This window comes from Rhizoctonia solani, chromosome 1 (assembly GCF_016906535.1).
Source record: "Rhizoctonia solani chromosome 1, complete sequence".
NCBI lineage: Eukaryota > Fungi > Basidiomycota > Agaricomycetes > Cantharellales > Ceratobasidiaceae > Rhizoctonia > Rhizoctonia solani.
The window spans coordinates 1,500,385-1,525,574 of NC_057370.1; the positions used below are offsets into that span (position 1 = coordinate 1,500,385).

The following is a 25,190-nucleotide window of genomic DNA, read 5'->3' on the forward strand; positions in this document are numbered from 1 at the left end:
AAGGCACCGTCATTCATCCTTCCGAGACTTGTACGTCGGGGCCAATCTGCGATCGAGCCACTCCCGCGCACTCATCTTTTCATCCGCATCAACCCCGAACCGTTCGTACACGCTGTTACGTGCGTGTTGTTCTTCTTTGTCATCATCTTTGATCGGAATACGAGATAAGAGAACGTCGTCTGTCGGGTGTCTGGCCCCTACGTGTTAATTAATACGAATGAACTCCGACGCTTGGCAGCCTACAGGAAGTACGCGATCGAGTATCGGCCCTGGGACGCTTCTCGACCCGTCGGGAGGGCGACTCTATGCACCGTGCTCGGGTATCGGCCTCCAGACCAGAAGCTGAAATTGAGTTGGTCGAGAACCGAAATGGCTGAACTAAACTATACCCACTCAAACAGATCGCCAATATTGACAAGCACAGCGTCATCGACGACAGGGGCATCTAGCCATTCCCCGTTTGGGAGTTGAACTTGTAATCCGCCGAGCGACTTCTACTTGTGTGTATTTGGGTCTACATTTATCCTTTTCGATCTGATCCAAGTACATTACCTGGAATAAAAGCGTCAAAGAGCCTGTGCTAGTGTGTCAGACCTATATATGCCCGCTCTTGCTATAAAAGAGTTACGCACCATAATCCGAGTGTGCACCCGCACGTATTTGGCCCTGAACTTGATCTTCTGATAAATTAGATGGCGGGTAGTACAATAACCGGAGAATCGAGCTATGTTGGCTATTGTACGCATGTCGAGAAGTAAAATAGTCATCTGGCAGCTACGCACGAAACAAGCTTCAGTAATAGGGTGCTCGAGAAGTCAAAGAACTAGCCTGTAGTGTTTGCGCAAAGCATTTGAGAAGTCGCATGGAAAGCTCGTGGCAACTTTGCATGAATGCTGAAATAGTCTTTACGTGCTTGTCAAGCGTTGGTGGCAAGGGTTGCATCGGTTGGCCTTTGGTCGTAAATTTCGAGAGATTGAACGCCCTGTCGATCCTGATCAGTATACTAAGATGTCAAGATGAATGCTCCTGTCGATTACTCTTTAAGGTCGCCTGTGGGATGTACTTTTGTGTCCAGACTAAACGCGGTATCAAATGTACTGCATATGTACAAAACTCAACACTTACGCTTCTTGCCGATTTCCTATCCAACCCCTGTTCTGCACGGTCACTGAAACCTTTTCTTTTTCCTCCAACGATTCTCCTTCAAAGAAACCCTGGCTAATAGCAAACATATCCTGGACAAGTTCCTGATTGGGCACATCTGCATTCTTTATGAATAGAAACCCAAGATTGGACATCGCGGCCGATACATCCTTGGAATCCGGTAGTTTTGAAAAATCGATCGAGGGAATATCGACGCTCGCCATCTCGGTCAACAAGGGGTAGTGAAACCCGGAGGCAATGTATTTCAAATCCTTAGAACGGTATGCGGGGTCCTTTCTACCTATGACGCAGGCAAATGGCCCGTGCACTGGACATTAGCGCGGAGAATCTCCGAGCCATGTTTGCGAGGTTCAATGGGTTCATTTTCTGGGTCCATGTGCGCGCAAACTATCCGATCTCTCGGCTTTTTATACATATTTGGAGATATAAAGAAGCACGTATTGATGAGATTACACTTGCAAATGGGGCATGGGCTGCCTTGAAAGAAGTAAATCTAGTCCCTGGTACAATACTGTGGCCCCCTATACACGCGATGGGTTGGGTTTGACTTTGCCAACTGCCCCCCCCCGCACAATTTCGGGCCCGCCGGCGGTTGAGAAGAAGCCAGCCTGATCGACACGACACGTGCGCGGGTCTGATCACGATCGGGTTCAAATTTTGACTTGGGCCTCGACAACAGAACGAAACGAATCGACCATTGAGAAAAATACTGTATACTATAATGGTCGCCCGTCCGCTTTCACCTTCTGTTCCTGCCGATACACCTGATCCCAAGCGGCGCAAGACGAATGCTGCGGGATACGAGTTTTATCCTGGTTTACTGGACGAAACAAATGTTGCTGGGCTGAATGCACAGTATGCTGAATCTGGGCCTTATAAACATGCTGTTGTTCCTTCGTTGTTTTCGGACGAGCTGTTGAAGGCAGTAAAGATGAAATTCTGGATAATGTGAGGTTTACAGAAAAGGAGACTGATATATACAAGGTAAATTGGTTCGGGCTGATCTTCTACTACGGCCAACTGAGCGTTTCGACAGGTTCACCAAACAGGCGATCTTGCTTCGTTGTCATACCTCACGCCCGAGCAGCAGGCTCTTTTCCTTCGCTATTGAAGCTCCGTGAGGCACTATATTCGCCCGATTTCCGGCAGTTTATGCGAGATGTGACGGGGTGTGGACCCCTGTCGGGAAAGAAACAAGACATGTCGGTTAACTCTTATAGAAAAGGTATGTTAAATGCAGCTTTTATATCCGAATGTGACTAACGAAATAGCTAGGATGCCATTTACTGAACCACGACGACGTTATTGGTACTCGACGGGTCTCATATATCCTCTATATGCCACTACCCCTTGAAGAACCTTGGAAACCAGAATGGGGAGGCGCATTAGAGCTTTACCCAGTTAAAACCTTGCCAGATGGAAGCCTTGAGCCTGAATGCAAGCCTACTAAAGTTATACCACCTTCATGGAATCAGTTTATTTTCTTTGAAATTCAGCCCGGCCGAGTGAGTTCGGCGGCCTCGTAAAATTCTGATTTGAGCTGACATATTGTGTACAGAGCTTTCACTCGGTAGAGGAAGTGGTTGTAGATGAGGGCGGTAGTCAGAGACAACGCCTTAGCATTAGTGGGTGGTAAGTGAGTGGGTGTATGTATAGGCGTTGGTCCCCCTAAGATCTTTGTAGGTTTCACCGCCCTCAGGAAGGGGAGGATGATTATGACCCAGAAGATGTGCCAAAGGAAAAAAGTTCTCTCCAGCAGCTTGTGAGCATGTTTTGCGCAATATTTAGTTTTGAATTAACATCAATTCGGCCTAATAGTCTACCTCAACCAAAGCACAGCTTCAATACGATCTCGGCGTCCCCTCGTCCACTGAAGAATTGATACTAAGTGACAACGACAAGGAATACTTGTCTCAATTCCTGAACCCCATCTACCTTGAGGCCCGAGCCATCGCTACCCTCAATGCCAAGTTTGCGGAAAAATCCAGTCTTGACTTGCACATGTTCCTCAAGGAAACTCTTGCCGCAGAGCTAGAATCAGGGCTAAAAGAATTGGACATCAAATCCAACATTGCTTATCGCTCTGACAAACAGATACCCTCTCATGACTATGGAAGCGACCTACCAGGGTGGGAATTAGCCGGCCCGCCACACAGACTCAGATACTATCGAGACACTGACGAACTCGCGGGTCAATCTGGGGTTGGCACGATCATCCACCGACTTCGTACCGAGCTATTTTCGTCCGCTGCGTTCCGCTCGTGGCTTGCTGTTGTCGCACAGGTCATTCCGATTGGCTATGCAGTCACAGCACGGAGGTTCAGGCCTGGGCTAGATTATACGCTAGCAGGTGCGAATGAGGACGAGAACAGGCTGGATGTATGCTTGGGACTTACTCCCGGCGCTGCGAATGAGGGTGGATGGGATAATGAGAATTGGGGTGGATGGGAGGTAAGCTCACATGGTCCTGTATGTCCACCCTGATTCTGATGGACTTGTAGTGTTACATGGCACCTCACGAAGGGGGAGATGACCCCGAGGTATACAAGACCACAAACGCTAAATCTAAATCCAGTAAAGCCGCGAGCAAGGAAGCTACGAAAGCTGCTGATCCTAAAGGCAAGGGAAAAGCAAAAGCTGAGCCAGAGTCAGATGACGAGGACGAGGACGGCGACGGCACTCTCCTAACTGTATATCCGAACTTCAACCACTTGGTGATCGCGCTTCGCGACGCCGGTGTTTTAAAGTTCGTAAAGTATGTGTCTGCTTCTGCTCCCGTTAGTCGCTGGGACATCTCGTCAGAGTGGGAGGTTGCTATGTTAGGAGACGATGACGATAACGACGACGAAGATGATAACGAGGCGGGCGATGATTGAGATAAATTTTCACAAAACAAAAACATGTATAGTAGTGTACAAAAAAATCAAAACACCGTCCTCTTCCCTGTACTGGGAACAATTGCAACCGTCTCTTTCTTAGCCATTGCAAGTGCTGCACCAGGTTTCGGTCGCAACCGACCGTCTTTGGCACGCACGTACTGGTCATCTCCTTTGGACTTGGGTCTTTGAGGGGATTCAACCACCCCCTCCTTTTCATCGGGATTTTCCGCGTTGGACTCTGCAAACTTACGCTTCTTGGCTGCTCTCGGGGTTTCTTTTGCTTCTTCTTTCTCCATATTGCGTTTATTTGGTCGTGGACCACCACCTCCTCGCCGAACTGCATCAGGGGATCCGTACTCAAGAACAAGTTTACGTCCATTGAAATGGTGGTTCCGAGGGTTGACTAGGACGGCTGTTGCATATGCAGTGTTGAGAAAATCAAGGAATGCCCATCTGTATTGTTCAAATAAATGGTCGATTCAATATATTCATCGAATTAATACCACACACTTACCCTTTACACAGGCCACTGTCTTCGAACGTGCCCATACGTATCTTCTTGAGCCACCTCTGAGGTTTTCCGCCTGGATTTTTTGCAGCTCCATCCTTCTTGAATTGCTCTTCCAGGTCACTGGGAAGGCCATGTCCCTCAATCATCTGTCTAATATCATCTTCTTTGGTCTCGAAGGGCAAGTTGCCCATGAATAATGTCTGTGCTGCTGGCTGCTTCTGCGCTGCAAGGATCTTCTGGGCTGTCTTAGAGTGAGTATTCGGCGTTGGTTTAGCAGGTGCCTTTTCTTCTTCTTCTCCTGCGGAGCCGCCTTCGGTTTTTGGTACGCTTGGTCGACCAGCAAAATCGTCACCTAAAAGGAGCCAGATAAGCACCTTGTTCATAAAAATCTGTGCCTTACTCACCCTTCTTAATCAATAGCCTACGCCCATCTAAATTCTTCTCCGATAATGTAATAGCAATAGTCTGGGCCTCTGGAGTAGTAAAGTCAACATAGGCAAATCTACACAACCAAAATTTAGCCAATTGTAGATCACCCGTCTACTGCGCTCACCCTCGGTTCTCTCCTCTCATCCCCCGTCCTTGACCAACGTCGATTTTCTTGGGCATATGTATGCGAGATACTTCTCCAGCGTCAGCAAAGAATGATTTCAATTGAGATTCGGTAGTCTTGAAGCTAAGATTGCCGACCCAAACTGAATTTTGACGAGGGGGTAGATCCGGTTTATCATTTGGCTGAGTCTGCGATTTTGCATGCCGTTTCGTGTTTATGGCCTCTCCATCAGTGATGTTTTGGGACTCCTTCAGCTTCCGCTTTTTGGCCTTTCGTTGAGCCGCATGGGATAGCACTTCTACCTCTGGCCCGGGCTCGTCGTTGGCTTCATTCTCAACATCCGATTCACCGCGGATAGCTTCGTGGGAGTCCGATGGAATAGCCTCAACGATTGTAGATTCAATTTCCGTGGCATTTTGAGCGTCCGACCTTTTTAACTTGGCAGATGGGAATGTAGCCGGTTTGGCCATGGTAAAGAGCAATGCAAGCCTCAAAAATAATTGGATTTGGTCAAGACCCTGACGAATTGGATAGTCACCAAGCGCCAAGTTGACCTTGATTATATCCACCACACCAATTCACTACACCGGGACGAGTGTAATTGCTATTTTATTTTACATCGATATATCCAATAAACTAGCAATATAAATGGAAGCTCAAATACAAGCTCAATATATACCTAAGAAAGAGCCCATCCTTGTGGTGGCCACTGGAGGTACAGTGCCAATTCGTACATGATGCCATGGCTTACTCGAGGTATTGAATCAACTTGCAAATCGCGATTGCTCGCGGCAACCAGGGAGCTCTGGCTTGGTGAAATAAGTTTAGTTGAGAACACTTGACCTATACCTGATAATCGTATCCCAGGGGCTTAAAGCTTTAACTCATTACGTTGAACAGTCCGAAGACGACATCATACTCGTACTAGGGTGCCGGAACCCTAGTAATCCTCTCATACCAGCACGATTTGCGGAGATCCCAAATGTCAGCAAACTTGATCTTTTTGAACTTGAGCTCACAAACAATGATTCCATTCGGAAATTTGCGACTCATGTACTGGAGACTTATTCTGAAAGAATTTCGGTACTCCTTCTTTGTGCGGGTGCCATGTACGCGAATCGTGTTGTTGGTCCCTCTGGAATTGAACAAACGCTTCAAGTTAATGTCCTGAGCCAAGGGCTACTGCTTGAGTGTTTTTGGCAACGGCTTCTGGAGCCGGCCGGCGGTATGGCATGTTCTCGGATAGTATTCGTTGCCTCCTCGCTACACAAGAAAGCAGCCCAACGTAAGTGACGTTCACACCTTGTTGTCATACTGTGTGACCCATTTTTAGCAGAGTACGAAGTATCCCCGTCATCCATTGATTCCCTACTTAACGGAAACCCTTGGAAACCAATGTCGGCGTATTCAATTAGTAAATTGGTGCAAATGCATTTGTTCAAGATCGTAGATGACGCCTTCGCTAAGGCGGGAGATACGAAATCACGAGCGACAGTAATTGCTATTAGCCCAGGTAAATTGCGCCTACCAATCACTGAAGTTCAATATTTAAACAAGATTCCAATTCTTAGGATTTGTTCCACAAACAGGTCTTTCCCGCGAGACCTCCTGGTTATGGCGTCAATTTATGGCTTATGTGATGCCAATGTTCCCATTCACAACATCTATGGAAGAAGGCAGGTCTTGTGAAGAGTAATTTTCATGTGAAACTGACACTTTTAGGCTAGGAGCGAAGACAATTGCGCGTGGTATGATAACACAGAACCTTCAGTCAGGCACATACCTGTCGCCTCATGGAGAAGAGACCTTGGCGGCAGACTGTTTAGACCCAATACTTCGATCCAGATGGCGCGATTGGCTTATCTCCAATGGTGTACGAGTAAATTGATAAAAACTTACCTTGTATGCCCTTGACAATCTCACGCAATTACCACGATGAACCGCGCCACATTCGGATTAACGTTTGTAATATTTGTTCAGAACCTGGATGTCACGCGGCTACTATCTGCGAAGTGATTCCGTTGACTCTGAATGCGTCATTTATCTCATCCATTGGAAATTTGAACACATGAACTAAACATCTCATCATTCCGTGTGCCTTGCCCGGCACGCATTACTGCTAAGATTTACGCATATACCCTTACATTTCCTGTGTGAGTAGTGTTGCTGACCCATGATCATTGCTATCACCCAATTGTCGTGAATGATAAGAGCCGGGAAGCAAGAGCCGGCCCCGATTTGCGCAGGTTGAATACAGGCTTCCGACCCTCCTTCCCCGAGGCTGGCCCGCATGCATCCACCCTTCGGTGAGCTATCATCAGCAGCAATGACCGCGTGACACTCCTCGTCACTCGTGTTGCGAGAAATTCTGGGTACCATGAAGTACATTATCCGAAGATAGTTCTTTGTTTCGCTTTTCATTACATTTGCCAACTAAGCTTCAGATATTTTACCGCGTTAGTCCTAATCTTAGACCTCAGAACCATGGCCAAATTCGGTCAAATTCTGATATTGTACCAATTCCAGCCTGCTCCCATATAGTGTCTGCAAGGTTCTTTCGATATCTGCTCACATGCTCTCATTTCAGCCAACTTCACCATTTGCATTTTCGGGAGTGAGTGGCATATAAATGTAAACGGATCGACTAAGAGCTAAGCACAGCTTCAAGCGTCTTTTCTCTCCTTTATTCATTTATTCCCGAGCTGAAAATGTCAACTCCCGTTCCCGGCGCGCCAGTCGCGATTAGTTCTATTAGCCCATCACGAGCCTACAGGTATGTGTTCCGCCATGCATAAGATGTGTTGCTTAAAGTACGCCACAGCAAATGGCAGCAAAAATAGTAGGTTTTCTATGACATTCTGGTTTCAATATGCTTACTTAGGAACCAAGTTACCCTCTAGAGCTATGGTGGGCCGTCAGCAGTTTCATCGCTCTTGCAGTCCTGTTCCATTTAGCCTCTCTTGTCATGGCATACTACTCAAAGCACTTCGCCCAACGCTCTCTGAGTACCTTGAATGAAAGCGTTGACGAGAAAGGCTCTCTCCGGTCAGGGATTCAGCCCGGTACGAACGTCTCCCCTCGGGCCCTTCGGAACATTCCTTCGGCCACATTGAGCGGCATGCAAAAAATTTTCTTTCGCATTCGTACACCTTTTCATCGACTACATAGAATGAATGTTGCCGAAATAACTATCACTATTGGCTATCTTGCGGGTAAGAAAGCCCTGATCGGTTGTTTTTGAACCATAAGGTTGACCTGCTTCGATCCGCTTCTCAGCTCTGTTAATCTGGACCTTTATCAATAGTAAGTATCCAAATACCCGTATTTTTTTTTATTAGATCCTTATCGCATCGTTCTATACAGGCCGAAGGCTTACTGTAGGGCTTTGGGCGAATCGTGCGGCACACCTTGCAACTTCCCAGACACCCCTTATCGTTGCGCTTGCTGGAAAGAATAACATCGTTACTCTGTTGACTGGCATTGGCTACGAAAAGGTGCTCTAATAATGTGACAAGTCCAGAAGCTTAGAATAACTTACTCTTCATGCAGCTCAATGTCCTCCATAGAGCATCGGCCCGGTCTACCCTGATATTAATCTGGGTACATGCATTTGGTCGATGGAGACTTGGACTTCATGGATATGCCTCCTTGGTGTGACCTCTTTAGTATTTTTCTTTTTGAGATAATATTGATGGTGTTGATAGGAAGAGATTGATATTCGCTTCGGAGTGGTATCTATGGCTGCCTTTTCGCTTGCCGCCCTTCTCTCAGTTCGGCCAATTCGGAACATGGCATACGAAGGCTTTCTTATTTCACATATCATACTCGTAGCTATGTATCTTATTTTCGGGCTGTTACATGTACCAGGTGGGTTGCTCACGCTACTATAATTTTGTGATCGAAGCTTGCTCATCAAACACTCCACTAATTAGAAGTCAAATACCGCTTTTGGCCAGCCTTGGCGATTTGGGCTATTGATCGATTGCTCCGGGTGTTGAGAGTGATTGTTATCAACAAACTATGGACTTGCATACTTCCATCAGGAAAAAGGTTGGAAGATGCCACTCTAGAGCGCGTCTCGAGCGATACGGTTCGTCTCACAGTTCGTCGATCTTTCAAATGGAGGAGTGGTCAGCATGCATACATCGTCGCCCCATCAATAGCCAGACTTCCCTTTGAAGCACACCCTTTCACTATTGCAAGCGTATACTCCGAAGATATTCAAAAAGAAGGGCGCTCTCAGGAAGTAGTCTTTATCATTAGAGGTAGAGACGGGTTCACTAGGAAGCTGCTTGAAGCATCCGAGACGCGCCAATCTGTCCCTGTTGTTATAGATGGACCATATGGAGCGCCTCCTCGCCTTTCGCATTACACAACATCTATACTCATAGCCGGTGGTAGCGGTGTCTCATACACTATTTCACTTCTTCTAGATCTTGTCCGGTGAGTTCAGTCACTCTACCTGCGGTATCGAACCTCAATTCAGTTCGTCCACCCTAGCCAAGTCAAGTCGGGCAATGGAGTTGCCCAGAGGGTATTATTCGTATGGGTTATTCGGAACTCCTCGCATGTGGATTGGGTTGATAATCTCCTGCAACAAGCGCTACAAGATTGCCCGCCCGCACTGCAACTTAGTCTCAACATCTATGTCACACAACGGAGCCTTCCACAACTCCCCCGCGATAATGAACTAGGAGACACGATATTGATTAAAAACAAAGAATCTCTAGGTGAAATCTCCACAACGTCTCTCGCGAGCTCGCGAAAGGCAAGAATATTCAGCGGTCGCCCGGATATCGGCATAATACTCAAAGACGAATTGAACTGCGCTAGCGGGCGGGTTTCCATTGATGGTAGGCATGGTAGAACTTATCCAATTTGAGTACTAACATTTCCCCGATCCTTGCAGTATCTGGCCCCTCCGCACTAGCTGACGCAACCCGCGATGCCCTTGTAGCGTGCAAAGAAGCACAGCCAGCCGCAGTCCTTAGAGGATCAGCTCGCACAACGCTTCACCTGGAGGTTAGTAATCGGAAACAGCGTGCGCAGTTAATCAGTGTACTAACGAGTGGGTGAATTTCAAGACATTTGGTTGGTGAGATGTGTAGAGTGTTCGGATTTTCGGCACGGTTTCGATGGGAGCTCTCTGTTGCTATCAGTACTTGAACTTAATTGAAGGGGCTATTTTCCGTATCTGAAATTCTGCAGTTTGAGCCAAGATACGTCATGAACAACGGGCGCGAATGTATTTGTACCTTGACATCTATTCGTCATACAAAGGTAGCAGCTAGTCCGTGTTTTAATACCTCCTACCTGGAGATAAATGTAGCTGATTCCCATCTTCGGTTCCTGCTGACTCATGCACCTCGATCCAGGATCTGCCTCACTTGGTAACTATGATTTACTATATTTGGGATGGTTGCCACGCTGATTTTATGTCGTATCACTCCAGAACTTCTTCCATCCGGAATCCATCCGTCCCCGATGACCAGGGGCTTTTAGACAGCCCCTTTCACAACGATTGGTTTTCAGATCTCATTCAAATGGTATCCTGCTTTTAACCTCATCGATTTTGGTTGGGCATTCGTGCATGCCCTCTCGATCAATTTGCCTCTGACCGCTGAGCTGGTCTCTCTTCTGCTTTATTATATCAAGGCCGGCCCGATTTCGTTACCTTTCACTTTCAACAATGTCTTTCGTTTCATCATATGCATCCTCCTTGGTCAACCTGGGGTTAGGTGGGGAGTTTTGACCGTTGTGTATTTCTATTTGGTTAAATAGCTGTGTTAGAAAGCCCGTCCTCTCAAGAATTTGTTGACCGCCCCGATCTGTATGTGCGAAGGACAGATCCTGCAGGCCACTGAGCTGACTTGTTTTTCTTTTTAAACAGTCGAACTATATCGGCATTCTTTCTTGGATGGACCTTTATCGCTTGTCTTCGCTACCTAGCTCTTGCCATCTTCCGACACCCATTTACTGCTCATGTGATTAGGGCTGTCTTGCGAAAGCCAATACTCATAACAATATCTGAAAGACAAGAAAAAAACATAGATCTTGAAGAGGGGAATCATGTTCAAAACTGGCTTCGTAGCACTCTTGAAAATTCAACTCGAATGGCCTCGGACAGGCCCGAGGGAACTCGCCATCTTTCGGTGGTGTTGACTGCGGCTTTCACGCTGGCAATATTAACCAGTTTCCTCTCGTTGTTGGATTTTCAAAGTTCTGATAAAGACGTCCTCTGTATCATTGTTATCGCCTGGGCTGGGATAAGCGTTTCTTGTGGTAAACTGGCTGGACTACTTCGGGTAGGGTGTTTTTCAAACCTGGCTCATCTATCTGCCTTGTCAACTGATCGGCTCTATTCGTTTATAGATTACATTCGATTTACAACGCCTTGGGGTTGGCAGAGTCGAGCGGATAGGTTCTTGGGTTCTGTTAGTCATGTCGTTCGGTATGTCGATCCTTTGCAACCATGCGGTGATAGCGACTTATTTAAAACCAGGTGCCACATTAGCCCACGTCACAATATCTATTGGCGCAACTAGAGATGTTCGTCAAATCCCAGGACTCTCCCTATGCTACCGCCGCCAGTACGTATCTAGATTATTTAGAAATCCGGGAACAGTCTCATTTATTTTCACCTGTAGTTTTCTGTTGACTTCCCTCATTGTTAGTCTCTTGAATATTGTACTGGAGCTGTACTTCATGGGGCGGACGTTCTTCCTGCTTGTTCCACACTTCCTCCAATTCCACCACAAGGTGTGCACGTTACACTTCCCCAGATGGCCATTTATTAATCATGGTTACCAGATTGAAGTCATGATGGACGTTCGCGTTGCCCGGGTGGCCAGTATTCTTGCTCTTGATTTGCTCACTCTTCTGCCTTCTGCGCTATCGATTAACACTGCTGCAGAATTCATTCCCCTCAGTCTTGGAGTATTACTCGTCCTTGGTACGTGAGTTGTGTCGGTTGATCCGAAGCAGAGACTCACCTTCACGATCAGCCGCATTCAACCACCATCCTCCAAAACCCACTGATGCGCGAAGTTTTCGAATAAGCTCATCCCATCGCACTAGTGTTGTTACATTCCCGAGGAACGATAAGCCAGACGAACAATCTATAGTATCCGAAAATGAGCCAGAATCAAAACCGGACGAACCAAGCACAATTCCCGTGCGGCCGTCCCCAAGTAACAAGACTTCTCTCGTTTCTGGATCGGGCCCCAAACGGCACACCCGTCACAAATCTCGTGACGTGTCGCGTTCTAGCCACATCAGCTACGATTCCGAGGCCGAAGCCCGGAGTGTTCGAGGGGCTGTCGTCTCGTTCGCGTTCAGGAGCCGTGAAGTTGAGCCCGTGCCTGCTATTCCGTATGGTATATACCAACCTAAACTTATGGCTTCTCCTGTGATTGTCTCGAGATCCGCTCAATCCTCGTCTCCCGTATCGGATGTGGGGACCCACGGACATTCTGGTTTCAGAGCATCTCCGTCCCCCCTTTCACGCGACTCTGGGCTCCCACAACGTGAGGAAAAGCCATTACTACCCCCTAAGTTGTTTATCGATACCCGTCAATCCACCTCGAACAAGAATTCCACCATTGTATCCTCGGATCGAAATTTGGTTGCACACGATTCGGATGCTGCATCCTCCATGGCTCCTAGGAAACCCGAGCTAGCTCGTCACGAATCGACAAGGACTTTGTCGTATACAACATCATCAGGTGCTTCTCAAGGGTTTTCTTACATAGGACCTGACCTCTACCATTATTCAATGGGGAGCCAATCAATTACATACGAGGCCCGTGACTACCTAGCAGTTCCGCCCCGAGCAACTGGAATGATCCGTACATCTACTTTTGGAGCGACTACAAAGGGTAGTAGAACTAACTCTGGCGCAGGGTCGGTTTCACCCAGTCTGCCAAGTACAGGCAGCGGGGTTTGACAAGACAGAACTGGTGTAAGAGTTGGTACCCAAGTGAACTACAATATCTTCCTTTTGGATCCTTGAACTTTCCAAGTAACTCTTTGTACAGCTACCTACCGCATGTGTGTTTGGAGCTCAAACGATATCTTTCCGTTGAATGACCTTATCCATCACCCACTGTACATCCTCTCGCTGTATACCTATGTAAATAGCACTCGTATCATAGAATCCCACACTCGTTGACAGTCAGTGGTATTGGTGATAACCGAATACGCAGGCTTGCAATTGAACTTGGACTCGTGATTTTGGTTGTGCATATACAAGGCCCTAAGGACGAGTCAGCTGATCATTAACCATGCTTCATCGGCGATAGCGTCATAAATCGGACTTAACACCCTACTAGAGGGTTGTTCCTGATACTCTCCGAAGGCCAGAAGCTGCAGCACGTTAACATGCATGCTCCCGCTTATCTAAACCTTGGCTTTATTACTCGAATCGCTCTGAACAATACCAGATTTATTCCCAGCCAAGTGCTAATATACACATAAAGCACCAACACTGCATATAGCCGCCACACATACGACATTTAGAGGAATAAACGTTGGAAATTTATTTAGTTCGATGCAGGGGTTGCTTCGAGATTAAAGACGATGGGTGTGCCATTTGCCACCCATTACGTCGATGTGTCATGATTAAAGCCCCGCTGTATGCGCCTTCCATCTGTACTAATTGATCAAGGGGAATGAACCTCATGAAACGCTAGAGCCCATCGGCAATAAGGAATGGTCCGACTACTAACTAACAGTAACATGGCGGGCCGTGGCTACAGGCAAAAATAGGTTCACATACCAATCCATAACAATACTGTTACCCGCCTCCAACTCCAGACATGTTCCTTGACCGTGGCGTGCAGACAGTTAGTTCTCGATTAGTACTACATGTAGAGGAAACAACGCACCGGCATGTCAGAGCCCTCGGTCTGCTTGCAGTGGTTGCGCTAGACCACAGACCGAGAGCCCCCATCCGGGAGTGCGCCTCCTCCGTTTGTTTTCTACCCTTTTTTTTCTTTTGTTTTTCTTGTGGGCTCTATACTCGTTGTGGGCTTCAACGCTTACCGGTGGGCACCGGCTGGGCTAATGGTCTGGTGGGCTCTCTTTCGTTACTCCTCTGTCTCTTTTTGCCTCTTTTTGCCTCTTTTCTGCCTCTTTTTTCTGCCTCTTTTTTTTTTTATCTCTATCTTTTCGAGCCTGCACGTACAACACAACACAATCTCAGCACACCTTGTATGTATGAATAATGTCGAAGTCGGAGTCGGTCTTGTGGCTAGGCGAGCGAGCGGGAGGGTGAGGGTGAAGGAGAGCAGGGCGCCAGACAGACAGGCATCACCAGCATACAGGTATACGGCGATGTCGTGACTAGCTCATTGCGTTATGGGCATGTGGGAGGATGTCGAGGGAGCGAAGACGGGGAAGGAATTGTCGATAGCAAGGGAGGCGTCGAAGAAAATAGGGAATACGAGGATGAGGGTTGTCGAAAAGGGGGATCGATGCCGGCAACCAGCTGGTTGTTGAAGCCCAGCTAGTTCAGATGCGTTGTAGAGGTGGTGGTGGGAGGTTGTGAGAGTGCAGGGGACCCAGAGCCAGCTTTTATAGACCTAGGGGCTAGGAGCGAGGCTTGTTTATAGTAAGCCCCAGAGTGGCGGCTCCGTTGTTTGTGTTAGGTCCAAAATAGGTAACTAAGTTGACAAAAAAAGACCACACATTTCTTTTCTACATGACCATGGAAAAAGAACTAGTATCGATGGTATGACCTGGCCTTACTTATTAAACAGATGACCGATACATAAGCTTATACCCAGATTACCACTAGGCCGCGACATCGACCTTGACTCTTCTTTGTTCAGCTTGATTGTACTCCTGCATCTAATGTGAAGAAAATTAACGACTGGTGCTAATGCTACTGAAATTCAATATTTTGATTGAGTTGAGCTAGTGTTGATTAAACATTATGAGGGCGCGCAGTTCTTCCACATCACAACCCCAAAGGACCGCGTTGTTCAGAACGTCCAATTTAGGCATGGGTGGCAATCATACTCGCGTAAGTATATGATCGTCAAAATTTTCCTTACACACAATCGCATAATATAATTCGTTTTTAGAATTAAAGCATTTTACGAGAGACAAGTGCGATCAAGGAGGCTTATAGGAGAGGCAACTAGAAAGCAATGCTTCTTGGTGTGCCGCTTCGATAAACAAGAACATCATGAAAATACGTATATCACACCGTACGGAGGGAACCGATCATCCAGTCTATCATGTGGATTCAACCCGGCTGAGTAAACGTATATGATTTGGCACATACTCCTTATCTATGCTCGGAAATGGTGCTGACATTTTAATCTGGCCAAACACCCACATTCTTAAACCACACAGCATCGCGAAATTTGTTATTGATGCGCTGATAAAGACCAACAAGGTTAAATCGCATCTAGCTGCTATTTTTAATACTCGGAATGATAACTGATATTGAGAACTTTGTGGGATATTAATTCCGCCGGAGAATAGGTCAAAGTTCCTTACCACAGAATCATTTTTGGTCACCCGAGCCGCGCTTTTGAACAAGTTTCCCAACATTGCTTGTTCGAAAGCTTAAGTTCTATAATGTCGTGTTTTACGAGGAGAATGACTGGCTAATATATACAAATGAGACCATCCTGGATCCGGACCAGACGTTTGCAATACTATAATTTGGTCCCGCTGTTCAGGTGAAATCTGATGATAGAGCGATAATAAAGACATATTGTAAAGTGCCTCTGAATAGGTACTCCCTACAGTGTTGCCAGTGGTTGATTCCCTTCTCGTCTATATCTCTCAACTCGGTACTTCGACCTTGCACCAAGCATTTAAAACGCCAATTACTCTCTGTTCGTATTGGTTCACCACACTCACCACCCTTGGCACACTAGGGGCAGAGAATACCGAATAACGTGATTCATCACTAAGCTTGGAATGCAGATGTGTTAACTTTTCTCGGTGATCGGTAACCTGAACAGACTTCTCGGATGTGGGGTCGTCCCACGTGATGATCGGCGCGAAATGAACGATGGATTGGCGTCACAGCCGGCAACCTCAGTTTCTACGGGTTTTGTGGCATTCAACATGGCCCGAAAAAATAATCCAACATTGTTCAAATCGGGAATGCTAATATACACTGGTAGAGTCTAAAAGAACACACAATCCTGTTCCAAGGTTCACTCCAAAAGTTCGAGCTAATGTTACAACGATAAAGTCCAGGTGTGGGGAGGGAGTGCAAGCCGGTCCGAAAATGATGAGTGAGCATGAGAGGGAGTTGAGAGTGGTGCAAACCAAAGAGCGCGAACGAAAATGAAAAACAAAAAACAAAAAATCAACTTTCAAATCTTTTAGCCAAGGTTAGCCCTGACCGGCTTCCCAGATTCTATGAGCTCCCGGAGCTCGATGCCGGCCAGCGTGGCATGTTGCCGGTCCTCCTCGGACTCTTCGCCAATCTGCTCCTGAGCAATCAACGCGTCTTCCATCGAAATGACAGCACGACTGGGAACCCCTAGACGTAGCCAGTTGTCCGAGTAGAGCATGAGTAGACAGACGACCAACGAGCTCACCCCTCCACGGTGAGCTGCAGCGTTCCGAGCTTGGACGATGCATAGGTAAAGGAAGCCGTGGGCGTCTGCATAGTTTCCACGACCGATGGCTCGCAAAGCTCGGACTAGATGAGCAGGGTTGACTCCGTTGAACAATGGTGATTTGAGTATGGGTGGTGGGACGGAGGCCGTGGGCGGTTGCTTGCGTTGAGAACGCTTATGTTGCACCGGGGCGGCAGCGACGGGTGGAGCCGGAGTGTTGGAGTCTGAAACGGAGGTGAACCTGGTGGATTTAGTTCGCTCACGGCGTGGGTAAGGAGAAGAACGAGCTGGGGGCGGTTTGACTGTACGAGTACGCATATTTGAGATGCTGTGCAAGTCTAGGTGTGTTTGTGTGGTGGAGGGCGGCTGTAGAGAGGGGCTTCGGGCGTACCTTGTTTATACGGAAATCGGGCGCAAATTCAGCGGCCTGTTTGGGCCCTGACGCAACAAGGGAAAATTCCCAGACGAGATCTGCATCGGACGGCCGTTGGATGCGGATGAATAGATGCCTAGTAGGAAATAAGTGGTAGTAGTAGTTTGATTGTCGGCGGGGCTAAGCTTTCGATCGAACCTCCCCGAGCCAGGAAAAAAAAGTCCCAGTTTATGGGCCCACGTCATTGACCTTCGGGATAAAGATCGCTAGATCGGTGTTTCTCAAATAATTATACACTCGTCAATGGATATGGTGCTGAAGTGGTAGTCTGCGCCGCAGTGATGTGCAAGCACAGGATTGCGCCGCGAGTCGCGCGCTCCCGTAATAACATCACATAACATGCGTGGCTGTGCATGATATATAACGCGTGAACCGTGACCGTCATAACCCCCGTTCGCAGTTCGCACCGCTGCCATGGACTCTCAGTTACTGGCCGCTATCCAGGCTGGGAAGAAACTCAAGAAGGCTGAAACAAATGACCGCTCTGGACCGGCTGTTGAAGGAGGAGCGAAACCGTCGGGAGGTGGGATGGGTGGAGGTGGAGGCGGGGGCGGAGGAGGGGGCGGAGGAGTATCAGCGGCTGCGGCCTCAATGGGACCTCAGCTGGGTGGATTGTTTGCTGGGGGAATACCCAAGTTAAAGCCAGCGGGACAAAATGGACCTGGTATGTCTTCACAGCAAGCACTACTTGATTAATTTCACAACTGAATTCGCACATTGTATCTTAAACAGCGAAAGCCCCGGCCCTAGGAAAACCACCTACTGTTCCAAGAGCTCCATCAGCACCTCCTCCTGCACCTCCGGCCGCGCCGCCCCCTCGTCCGCCCCCGACGGCCCGCCCCCACGTCCCCCAGCAGCTCCTCCTTCGGCCGCACCACCAAGACCGCCAGCTGCACCTCCTCCACCGCCATCTGTACCTCCAGCACCGCCATCTGCGCCTCCTCGCGCGCCTCCTCCACGGCCTCCAGCAGCAGCCCCACCGCGTCCACCTGCGGCCCCTCCTCCACGACCACCCGCGGTGCCTCCCGCAGCTCCGCCTCGCCCTCCAGCAGCACCTCCACCACCTGCTCCTCCGCGACCAGCCGCTGTATCGCCTCCCCCTGCCCCACCACGAGCACCACCGACACTCCCAGCACGAACGCCATCCGTACGAGCAACTTCACCCGAAGAGAGCGCGCCCCTTCCTCCTATCCGAGCAGTCCCTCCGCCTCCCGCACGGAGCAATACTGTAGCCCCAGCTCTTCCTGGGCGGAAGGTACCCCCACCACCGAGTGCTCCACCAAGTGCACCTCCAGCACCTCCTCGAGCAGCTCCTTCGCTACCAGCGCGCGCAGTTCCCCCTCCTCCTTCAAGTCCGCCCCCATCTACAGCACCAAGGCAGCCTCCCCCTCCCCCTCCAGGCCGTACTCCAGCACCTCCTCCTCCCGTGCGCAACCGGACTGTGTCCGAGAATGTCGCTCGATCCATATCTCCTCCTGCAGCTCCTCCAGCAATCGCGACCCCGACCGCTACTCGTCTAGGTGCCCCTATCCGGCCTGCATCGGCTGACCCGCCCGCTCGCACTGCCCCGCTTCCGCCACCAAGTCGTGCCCCGCCTCCACCAGCACCAGCATCGGCGCCTAGACCTGTCTCCGCAGCTGTTCCTGCTGCTAGCTTGGCCAATGTTCCTACCATGCACTCCCGAGCAGTTAGTGAGAGTGCAGCCATAGCTCCTGTTAAGAAAGGAAAGAGTACGTATCTTGACGGGAATCTGCATACATATCATTGACTTGGCTATTTAGTTCCGGAGCCTCCATCTAAATTTGGCGATCACGTCTTCCCTTCCCCATCCGCATTTCCACCCCCACGGCCGTTTGTTAAAGCCGCGCGTACTTATCGTAGTGGGAGCTCGAAAGGAAGCGGCTTTGATACTAACACATTGTAGTTTTTGATTAGTATGCTCCGTATACCCATGCCCGAGAAACTACATTGGATAGCCTCTACAATAATAGAATTGTATATAGAGTGATCAAACTATCAAACACACCGCCTGGTGATCTAAGAAGCAACGCAACCACCAGATCGGCCGACCTTAAAACGCATTTGATTCGGCGCCAACTTGTTCTGTAAGCGACGACGATCCACTATATATGATTCGTCCGGGCCTATTGCGTGCTCTCCAGAATTCATCCCGCACCACTCTAGCTACAAAGCCTTCCCTTCGTCCTCTACTCTTGCGATCCATGTCTGCTACCGCCAACGGCCGGGCCAAGCCCAATCTTCCAGTTGCAGATCGCATGCACACTGGTCGTGCGATGGCACAGGATGTGTGGTCTATCTACAAGTAAGAGTCCGCTTGGTTTGTTCTCCATCAACACTTCAAAACTCATACCACATCAGTGCCGCGAACCTACCGGCCGACTGTATCAATCTTGGCCAAGGGTACATGAACTTTTCGCCTCCGCAATGGATCAAGGACGCTGCCGATACCGCGCTGGCCACTACGATCGCGAATCATTACTCGCACCCCAAAGGCCGCGTGAGGTTGCGTGAAGCTATCAGGGACCACTACAGCCCCGAGTTTACGAACCTCGGTCGCCCACTGGACATCGAGTCTGAAATTCTAGTCACAAGCGGCGCAAATGAGGGTCGGTAGCGATGTATTGCGTGTCTCTCTCGGAATATCTAATATTGCATTATAGGTCAATATTCTATGTTTACGGCCTTCCTCAATCCAGGCGACGAAGTCATCATGTTCGAGCCCTTCTTCGACCAGTACCTCCCGTCTGTGACATTCAACGCTGGCGTCCCCGTCTATGTCCCCCTCCACCCTCCCAAGGGGGACTCTGACAAGCCAACGAGCGGAGAGTGGACTATTGACTTTGACGAGCTCCGGCGCTCGATCACCCCCAAGACCAAGATGATTATCGTCAATACACCCCACAACCCCGTGGGCAAGGTATTCACTCGTTCGGAGCTCGAGAAGATTGCAGCTCTCGCCGAGGAGTTCAATTTAATTGTGATGAGTGACGAAGTGGTGGGTTCATCTCGTGAATGTATGCGGATGCTAGTTTAGGCGCCTAAAACCCTGCACTATGATGTAGTACGATTGCCTTGTGTTCGACGATAAGGAGCATGTCCGTATCGCTACACTGCCTGGAATGTGGGACCGAACGGTCACAGTCGGCTCAGCAGGCAGTACGTGTGTTTTTTTTTCTTCTGATTACTCATACATATGCACGCTCCAACTGATTCTCATAATCTGTTTTTAGAATCCTTTGCTGCTACCGGCTGGCGTATCGGCTGGCTCATTGGGCCCCCCGCTCTGATTGGGCCGACTCTAGCCGCGACTACGCGCATTGTATTTTGCACCAACTCGCCGCTCCAGGAAGCCGCTGCCGCAGGCCTCGAACAAGCCAACAAGCGAAACTTTTTCGAGACTCAGCGGAAAGAGTACAAGAGCCGGCGTGACGTGCTTTTGAGTGCGTTTGACAGGCTCGGGTTGCGGTATACTGTGCCCGAGGGCAGTTATTTCGTACTTGTGGTGAGTAAACACAAAATGTATCGGCCGGAGGAATATGGAAGAATTAAACTTGTTTGTTTGTTGTAGGATATCTCGAAGTTAAAGATTCCTGATGAGTATAACTATCCAGCTTCTCTGGATGGACGTGGCAAGGATTTCAAGTACGTTCTTCAGGATTAGTTTAACTGTTGGTATTCTCACGCCCGAGCTCTTTTCGCTAGGGCGAGTTGGTTCATTGCGCAGGAGCTCGGTGTCTCGACGATCCCGGTCAGCGAAGTGAGTACAGGCCCGTGAATCCACATCAACGATATACTAATCTGCCACGTTTTAGTTCTACTGTGAGGAGCATCGGGAGATTGGAGAGGCATATATTCGATTCGCGTTCTGCAAAGACGAAGAAACTTTGAAGCTGGCTGGCGAGCGTCTTGCTGGGCTCACCAAGTATCTTGCATAGACACAAATTATTCACATAGTCAGATTTGAATAAACGATATGTAACTGTCTTTTGTACAACTGGCGTGTGAATTAGATGTGATCACCCATGAATTGATTCAAAGTAGTTTTGAAACTAACGCTCTCTGAAAGTCGTGCAATCCCACACCAATAACAAAGATGATGCAAAGCGTTTCAATATTTATAGTGAACTAATATTACACTGACACCGAGGGTACCAAAAAGGCTTTTGTGCGTCAAAACATCATAATCATCTAGAGCTCCTCATGGGTGGTGGCCTGAGTGGCCTCGGGAACGGGGGTAGAAGTAGCATCAGCAGTGGAGGAAGCAGCAGTCTCGGTCTCAGCGGCTGAAGGCTTAGGCTGGGTGAGGTTGTTCTTGGCGTTAGTCTGGATGAACTCGGTGAGGGACTCGAGAGAGCGGTCGCCCTCGTAGTCGACAAAGGTCTTGGAACCAGCGGGCTTGAACTTGATGGTAGGGAAGCCTGCAATCTTGAAGCCAGCGGATGCAGGGAGGTCATTGGTGGTGGCGTCCATCTTAAGGCTACAAAGACTAATTAAGTACCAAGCTAAAGAGGAATATGAATAGAAGCTTACATGGTGAGCTTGTCCTTTTGGTCAGCATATTGTTCGCCGAGCTGATCGTAGATAGGAGCGAGCCTCTTGCAATGACCGCACCAGGGAGCGTAGAACTCGGCCAAAACATCCTTGGAGTCGTCAAAGATAACGTCTTCGAACTGGCTTCCGACCAAGGTGAAGACTGGGCCATCGTTGGACTCGGGAACAGCCTCAGACTTGAGCAAAGGCTTCAAGGAACCGGAGAGGTAAGACTCGACGAGGGTGGTGACGGATGCAGGGGTGAGCTCGCCGGATTGGTCGTGGGGGTATTTGAGAGAGTTGGCCATGTCATCAATGACAAACGCGGGCCACTTGGCCTCAAGGAGGTTCAACGCCTTTCCGTGCTCAGCGTACTTGATAGCATCGATCCAAACAAAGTTGATCTTGCCCTTGAACTTCTTCGCGACCGATGTGAACTCGGCGACCTTGGCATCCTTATTGGATTCGGTGGGGTCGAGGAAGAGGTATGCCAGAGGGATGCCAGACTGGGCATAGTTAGCATAGTTCTCCCCAGAGATTTCATCGAGCAGAGGAACGGAGTTCTCCTTGATGAAGGAAACAAGGGACTCCGAGGTGGCCGACTTGACGGAAGCAGCAGGGAGATCGACACGGCCCTCATCGAAAGTCTGAAATTAAAAGTTAATTTTAGGACCTCGATCGATATTCGGTAGACTAACCTTGTAAACAACGAGAGCAGGGGCGGTAACGCCGGCCTCCTTGATGGCAGCAGCATCGGTAGCAAGACCGAAGAGGTAGTCATCACGGTGATCCTCAGCGGCAGCCTTGATGGCCTTGGCGAGGTCATCGCTGTCCGAGTCAACATAGGCAACGACGACGACCTTGTCATCCTTGATGAACTTGGAGTGGGTTTCTCCAGTGACGGAGCTAAGAGCAGGGAGTGCCTGCTTTTTCATGTAGCTGACGATTCCATCGGCCTTGCGAGGACCAGAGTATTCCTTGTCCTTGCCGTGGCGGAAGACCTTGAGGGTCCTGTGCCAATATAAAACGTAAGCATTCATTTTAACTTGAGAATGGTAGTGCCACGTACGGGTAGCCTCCGACACCGTTGGCCTGGCAAAGGTCGGAGTTTTCAGTGCAGTCGACCTTGGCAAGCTTAATTCCAGCTGCCTTGAGAGTCGTAGCAGCCTCCTCGTATTGAGGAGCAAGGGCCTTGCAATGGCCACACCAAGGAGCAAAGAACTCGACGAGGATCAATTCTTCGCCATCGACCGTAGTCTTGAAAGTGTCGTTGTTCAAGTCAAGGACATCCGACGCAGAGACAAAGGTCTGAAAACAAGCCGAGCTCCGTGAGTACATGCGACCTAAATACCTAACTTTGACGTATACTCACCGCACCAAGAACAAGGACAGATCCAAAGATAGTAGACAGACGCATATTGGCTCAAAAACGCGTCAATGTAGGAGGGTGTGGAGAGGAGTGAGTGGATAGTGAATACAGCGCGTACCGGGTCACGTTATATAAGCGCCAGACCGGCATACGTGGCATTTACACTCTACTTCCGCGGAACAATGTAAAATGTCCACCAGCCAGCCGAGAGCGCCGGTTTACTCATAAACTTCCGAGCAGTCGCGTACCGGATGGCCCTTGTTCGATGATGTGGCTCTATTGGACAGCACATCGTTGCGCCTCATTATTGAGTAGGAGTTTCCGAATTCGCCGAGGGACGCGCTCCGTGCGCGAACGTGTCGTTTGATGAGTGGGTCATTAGATCTGTAAGCGAACTTGGTCGGCGACGGGGAATATGCTTCCACAGCGATCTGGACCGCATGTATGCCCTTGAAATACTTGGTTGTGAATTGGGGCATTGGTCATCTATCGGTACCTCTCGTTATATGCGGCGTGGAGAGTTAGTAGGGCGCGCCGGTCTGAGGCAGCTTCGGCATTTTGGAGCCAGTGGAACGGACTTGTTCTCAAGGATGGGATGCTCAGAATAAATTGCTCTATATACAACTATGTCTGTGCGACGGGCTTCGTTAACGAACCATCGCCCAAGAGCGAGTTCAAAACCTGCTTGCTCCGCTCGCGCTCCTCTTTCATCGCAGCTCCAAAGGCACGGAATGAAGGCCCCGACGCATCACCTGAATACCGGGACATAAGACCGAAATTCCTCCAGAATCCAAGAACCCAGACCGACTCACCGATCAGCTGATAGAGCATACTCTCGCTCGTTGTTATCTGCGCGCCCGCCTGACGCATCCGTGCCAACGCCCAAGGAATTTCCTCGCGGTTGCAAGAAGACACCCCGTCGGCGAGTACGTGGACGTCAATACCCATCCTCAATAAATCAATCGTAGTCTGAGTAATACAAATCTGAGACTATTTTCATCTCGAGTTTAGCCGTTGAAACCAAAAGTGACACGTTTTCGACCACGTACCTCGATCCCCATCAAGACCACATCTGTAATATCCGACCGTTTAATACCTCTTCGACCTCTTGTGTGATCATAGAGAACCTGATTGCATAGGTCAAGAACCACTCCGGTACTCTCTGCGAACTTGCAATTCACTTTGATTTGGAGAATACTCCCAAGTTTAGGTGTGATTCCAAGCCGTCGTACTTGAGTTCCGGAACCGTCGAGCCGAACACTAACCACGCTCGACTGTTAGCCGATCAAAGGCTACGGGGACCGAATGAGCTGGCTTACCTCGAGGATGTTGTTCCGTCGTGAGAACCGGCACACTGAGGATCTTTCCAAAACCGTTAGTCTCAAAGCTCTTGCCCTATATAAATCCAATGCACCTTGGCCATTTTGAGCATCTTATTACTCGTGTACACAATATCATTGAATTTCCATATCACATCCCCTGCACCGACCGATACGACCGTGAGATTGAATTCGACCCCGACCAAAGAAACATACACGACGTACGAATACGTTCTTGTAAATCGCAGATAAAGAAAGCCGTCCTGGCTGGATTAGCCTTGACGATCCGAGGAAGTGACATCGAGATATTCAAGTAAATGGTAAATCTGGGGAAGAGGGGGGGCGATTAAGAGAGTACACGATCAGGTCCCAGCCAGGATCCGACCCACTTGATCGAGTTGACTGATTAGCGCGTGGCCCAGGGGTGATCGGCGCTCCTAAGCGCCCGACTCAAGGCTTTGGTCCTGTACAGGACAATGCGTATAATTGTGCGCGCTCACAATGCTTCTTGCGGGACTATGACTCGGGCAGTCGATAACGCAAAATTTTTTAGACGTTGGGTGGGCACAGGGGCGGCGGAGCTGACAGCCATGATCCTATCTTTATCGATGGACGGGTGGATAAGAATTGAATTCTATGGTGAGCTGACATTGAGAGCTTGTCATAAATTACCATAGATGACGAATTTCTTGCAACTAAGAAAACAAGGTTAATCGGTTCGGGTTTTGGAGCTGCCTATACTTTGAAATTTAACTGTATCCACATGCGGAAATTGAGAACGCATGTGGATTTCAAGCGAGCAAGTCCCGGATTAAGCGGCGGC

At 49.0% G+C, this 25,190-nt stretch overlaps 9 protein-coding genes across 9 annotated transcripts; 4 read left to right on the forward strand and 5 right to left on the reverse strand.

The window, feature by feature from the left end:
* Window positions 1–9: 9 nt before the first annotated feature.
* On the reverse strand, window positions 10–1,367 carry RhiXN_03978 (2OG-Fe(II) oxygenase family protein; the record flags this gene model as incomplete). Its single annotated transcript, XM_043323795.1, has 8 exons — window positions 10–190; window positions 244–342; window positions 394–494; window positions 553–575; window positions 633–767; window positions 825–991; window positions 1,038–1,076; window positions 1,126–1,367. The coding sequence occupies 8 exons, from the start codon at window positions 1,365–1,367 to the stop codon at window positions 10–12; spliced, it is 987 nt and encodes a 328-aa protein (XP_043176214.1).
* Window positions 1,368–1,885: 518 nt separating this feature from the next.
* RhiXN_03979 (prolyl 3,4-dihydroxylase ofd1) lies at window positions 1,886–4,040 on the forward strand (the record flags this gene model as incomplete). The annotated part of the gene is made up of 7 exons (XM_043323796.1): window positions 1,886–2,089; window positions 2,149–2,389; window positions 2,440–2,669; window positions 2,723–2,796; window positions 2,848–2,926; window positions 2,983–3,615; window positions 3,666–4,040. The coding sequence occupies 7 exons, from the start codon at window positions 1,886–1,888 to the stop codon at window positions 4,038–4,040; spliced, it is 1,836 nt and encodes a 611-aa protein (XP_043176215.1).
* A 47-nt stretch (window positions 4,041–4,087) lies between these two features.
* RhiXN_03980 (RNA recognition motif protein) lies at window positions 4,088–5,577 on the reverse strand (the record flags this gene model as incomplete). Its single annotated transcript, XM_043323797.1, has 4 exons — window positions 4,088–4,496; window positions 4,558–4,906; window positions 4,959–5,056; window positions 5,108–5,577. The coding sequence occupies 4 exons, from the start codon at window positions 5,575–5,577 to the stop codon at window positions 4,088–4,090; spliced, it is 1,326 nt and encodes a 441-aa protein (XP_043176216.1).
* Window positions 5,578–7,815: 2,238 nt separating this feature from the next.
* Window positions 7,816–13,052, forward strand: RhiXN_03981 (Ferric reductase like transmembrane component; the record flags this gene model as incomplete). The annotated part of the gene is made up of 18 exons (XM_043323798.1): window positions 7,816–7,880; window positions 7,929–7,946; window positions 7,997–8,319; window positions 8,384–8,410; window positions 8,471–8,601; window positions 8,657–8,758; window positions 8,812–8,974; window positions 9,040–9,550; window positions 9,608–9,960; window positions 10,017–10,129; window positions 10,640–10,845; window positions 10,902–10,937; window positions 10,998–11,412; window positions 11,480–11,558; window positions 11,610–11,697; window positions 11,755–11,866; window positions 11,918–12,059; window positions 12,112–13,052. The coding sequence occupies 18 exons, from the start codon at window positions 7,816–7,818 to the stop codon at window positions 13,050–13,052; spliced, it is 3,825 nt and encodes a 1,274-aa protein (XP_043176217.1).
* A 3,403-nt stretch (window positions 13,053–16,455) lies between these two features.
* RhiXN_03982 (uncharacterized protein) lies at window positions 16,456–17,013 on the reverse strand (the record flags this gene model as incomplete). Its single annotated transcript, XM_043323799.1, has 1 exon — window positions 16,456–17,013. The coding sequence occupies one exon, from the start codon at window positions 17,011–17,013 to the stop codon at window positions 16,456–16,458; it is 558 nt and encodes a 185-aa protein (XP_043176218.1).
* Window positions 17,014–17,542: 529 nt separating this feature from the next.
* RhiXN_03983 (uncharacterized protein) lies at window positions 17,543–19,052 on the forward strand (the record flags this gene model as incomplete). Its single annotated transcript, XM_043323800.1, has 3 exons — window positions 17,543–17,796; window positions 17,861–18,858; window positions 18,910–19,052. 3 exons carry the CDS (start codon window positions 17,543–17,545, stop codon window positions 19,050–19,052), a joined length of 1,395 nt encoding a protein of 464 aa, XP_043176219.1.
* A 298-nt stretch (window positions 19,053–19,350) lies between these two features.
* RhiXN_03984 (aminotransferase class I and II protein) lies at window positions 19,351–21,084 on the forward strand (the record flags this gene model as incomplete). Its single annotated transcript, XM_043323801.1, has 8 exons — window positions 19,351–19,451; window positions 19,508–19,755; window positions 19,810–20,144; window positions 20,212–20,305; window positions 20,380–20,651; window positions 20,718–20,791; window positions 20,852–20,906; window positions 20,962–21,084. The coding sequence occupies 8 exons, from the start codon at window positions 19,351–19,353 to the stop codon at window positions 21,082–21,084; spliced, it is 1,302 nt and encodes a 433-aa protein (XP_043176220.1).
* Window positions 21,085–21,337: 253 nt separating this feature from the next.
* On the reverse strand, window positions 21,338–23,096 carry RhiXN_03985 (thioredoxin; the record flags this gene model as incomplete). The annotated part of the gene is made up of 5 exons (XM_043323802.1): window positions 21,338–21,626; window positions 21,680–22,326; window positions 22,378–22,690; window positions 22,749–22,987; window positions 23,052–23,096. 5 exons carry the CDS (start codon window positions 23,094–23,096, stop codon window positions 21,338–21,340), a joined length of 1,533 nt encoding a protein of 510 aa, XP_043176221.1.
* A 438-nt stretch (window positions 23,097–23,534) lies between these two features.
* RhiXN_03986 (isochorismatase domain-containing protein 2) lies at window positions 23,535–24,959 on the reverse strand (the record flags this gene model as incomplete). Its single annotated transcript, XM_043323803.1, has 9 exons — window positions 23,535–23,662; window positions 23,705–23,800; window positions 23,861–24,038; window positions 24,098–24,155; window positions 24,230–24,308; window positions 24,368–24,410; window positions 24,463–24,527; window positions 24,593–24,693; window positions 24,868–24,959. 9 exons carry the CDS (start codon window positions 24,957–24,959, stop codon window positions 23,535–23,537), a joined length of 840 nt encoding a protein of 279 aa, XP_043176222.1.
* Between the last annotated feature and the right edge of the window lie 231 nt (window positions 24,960–25,190).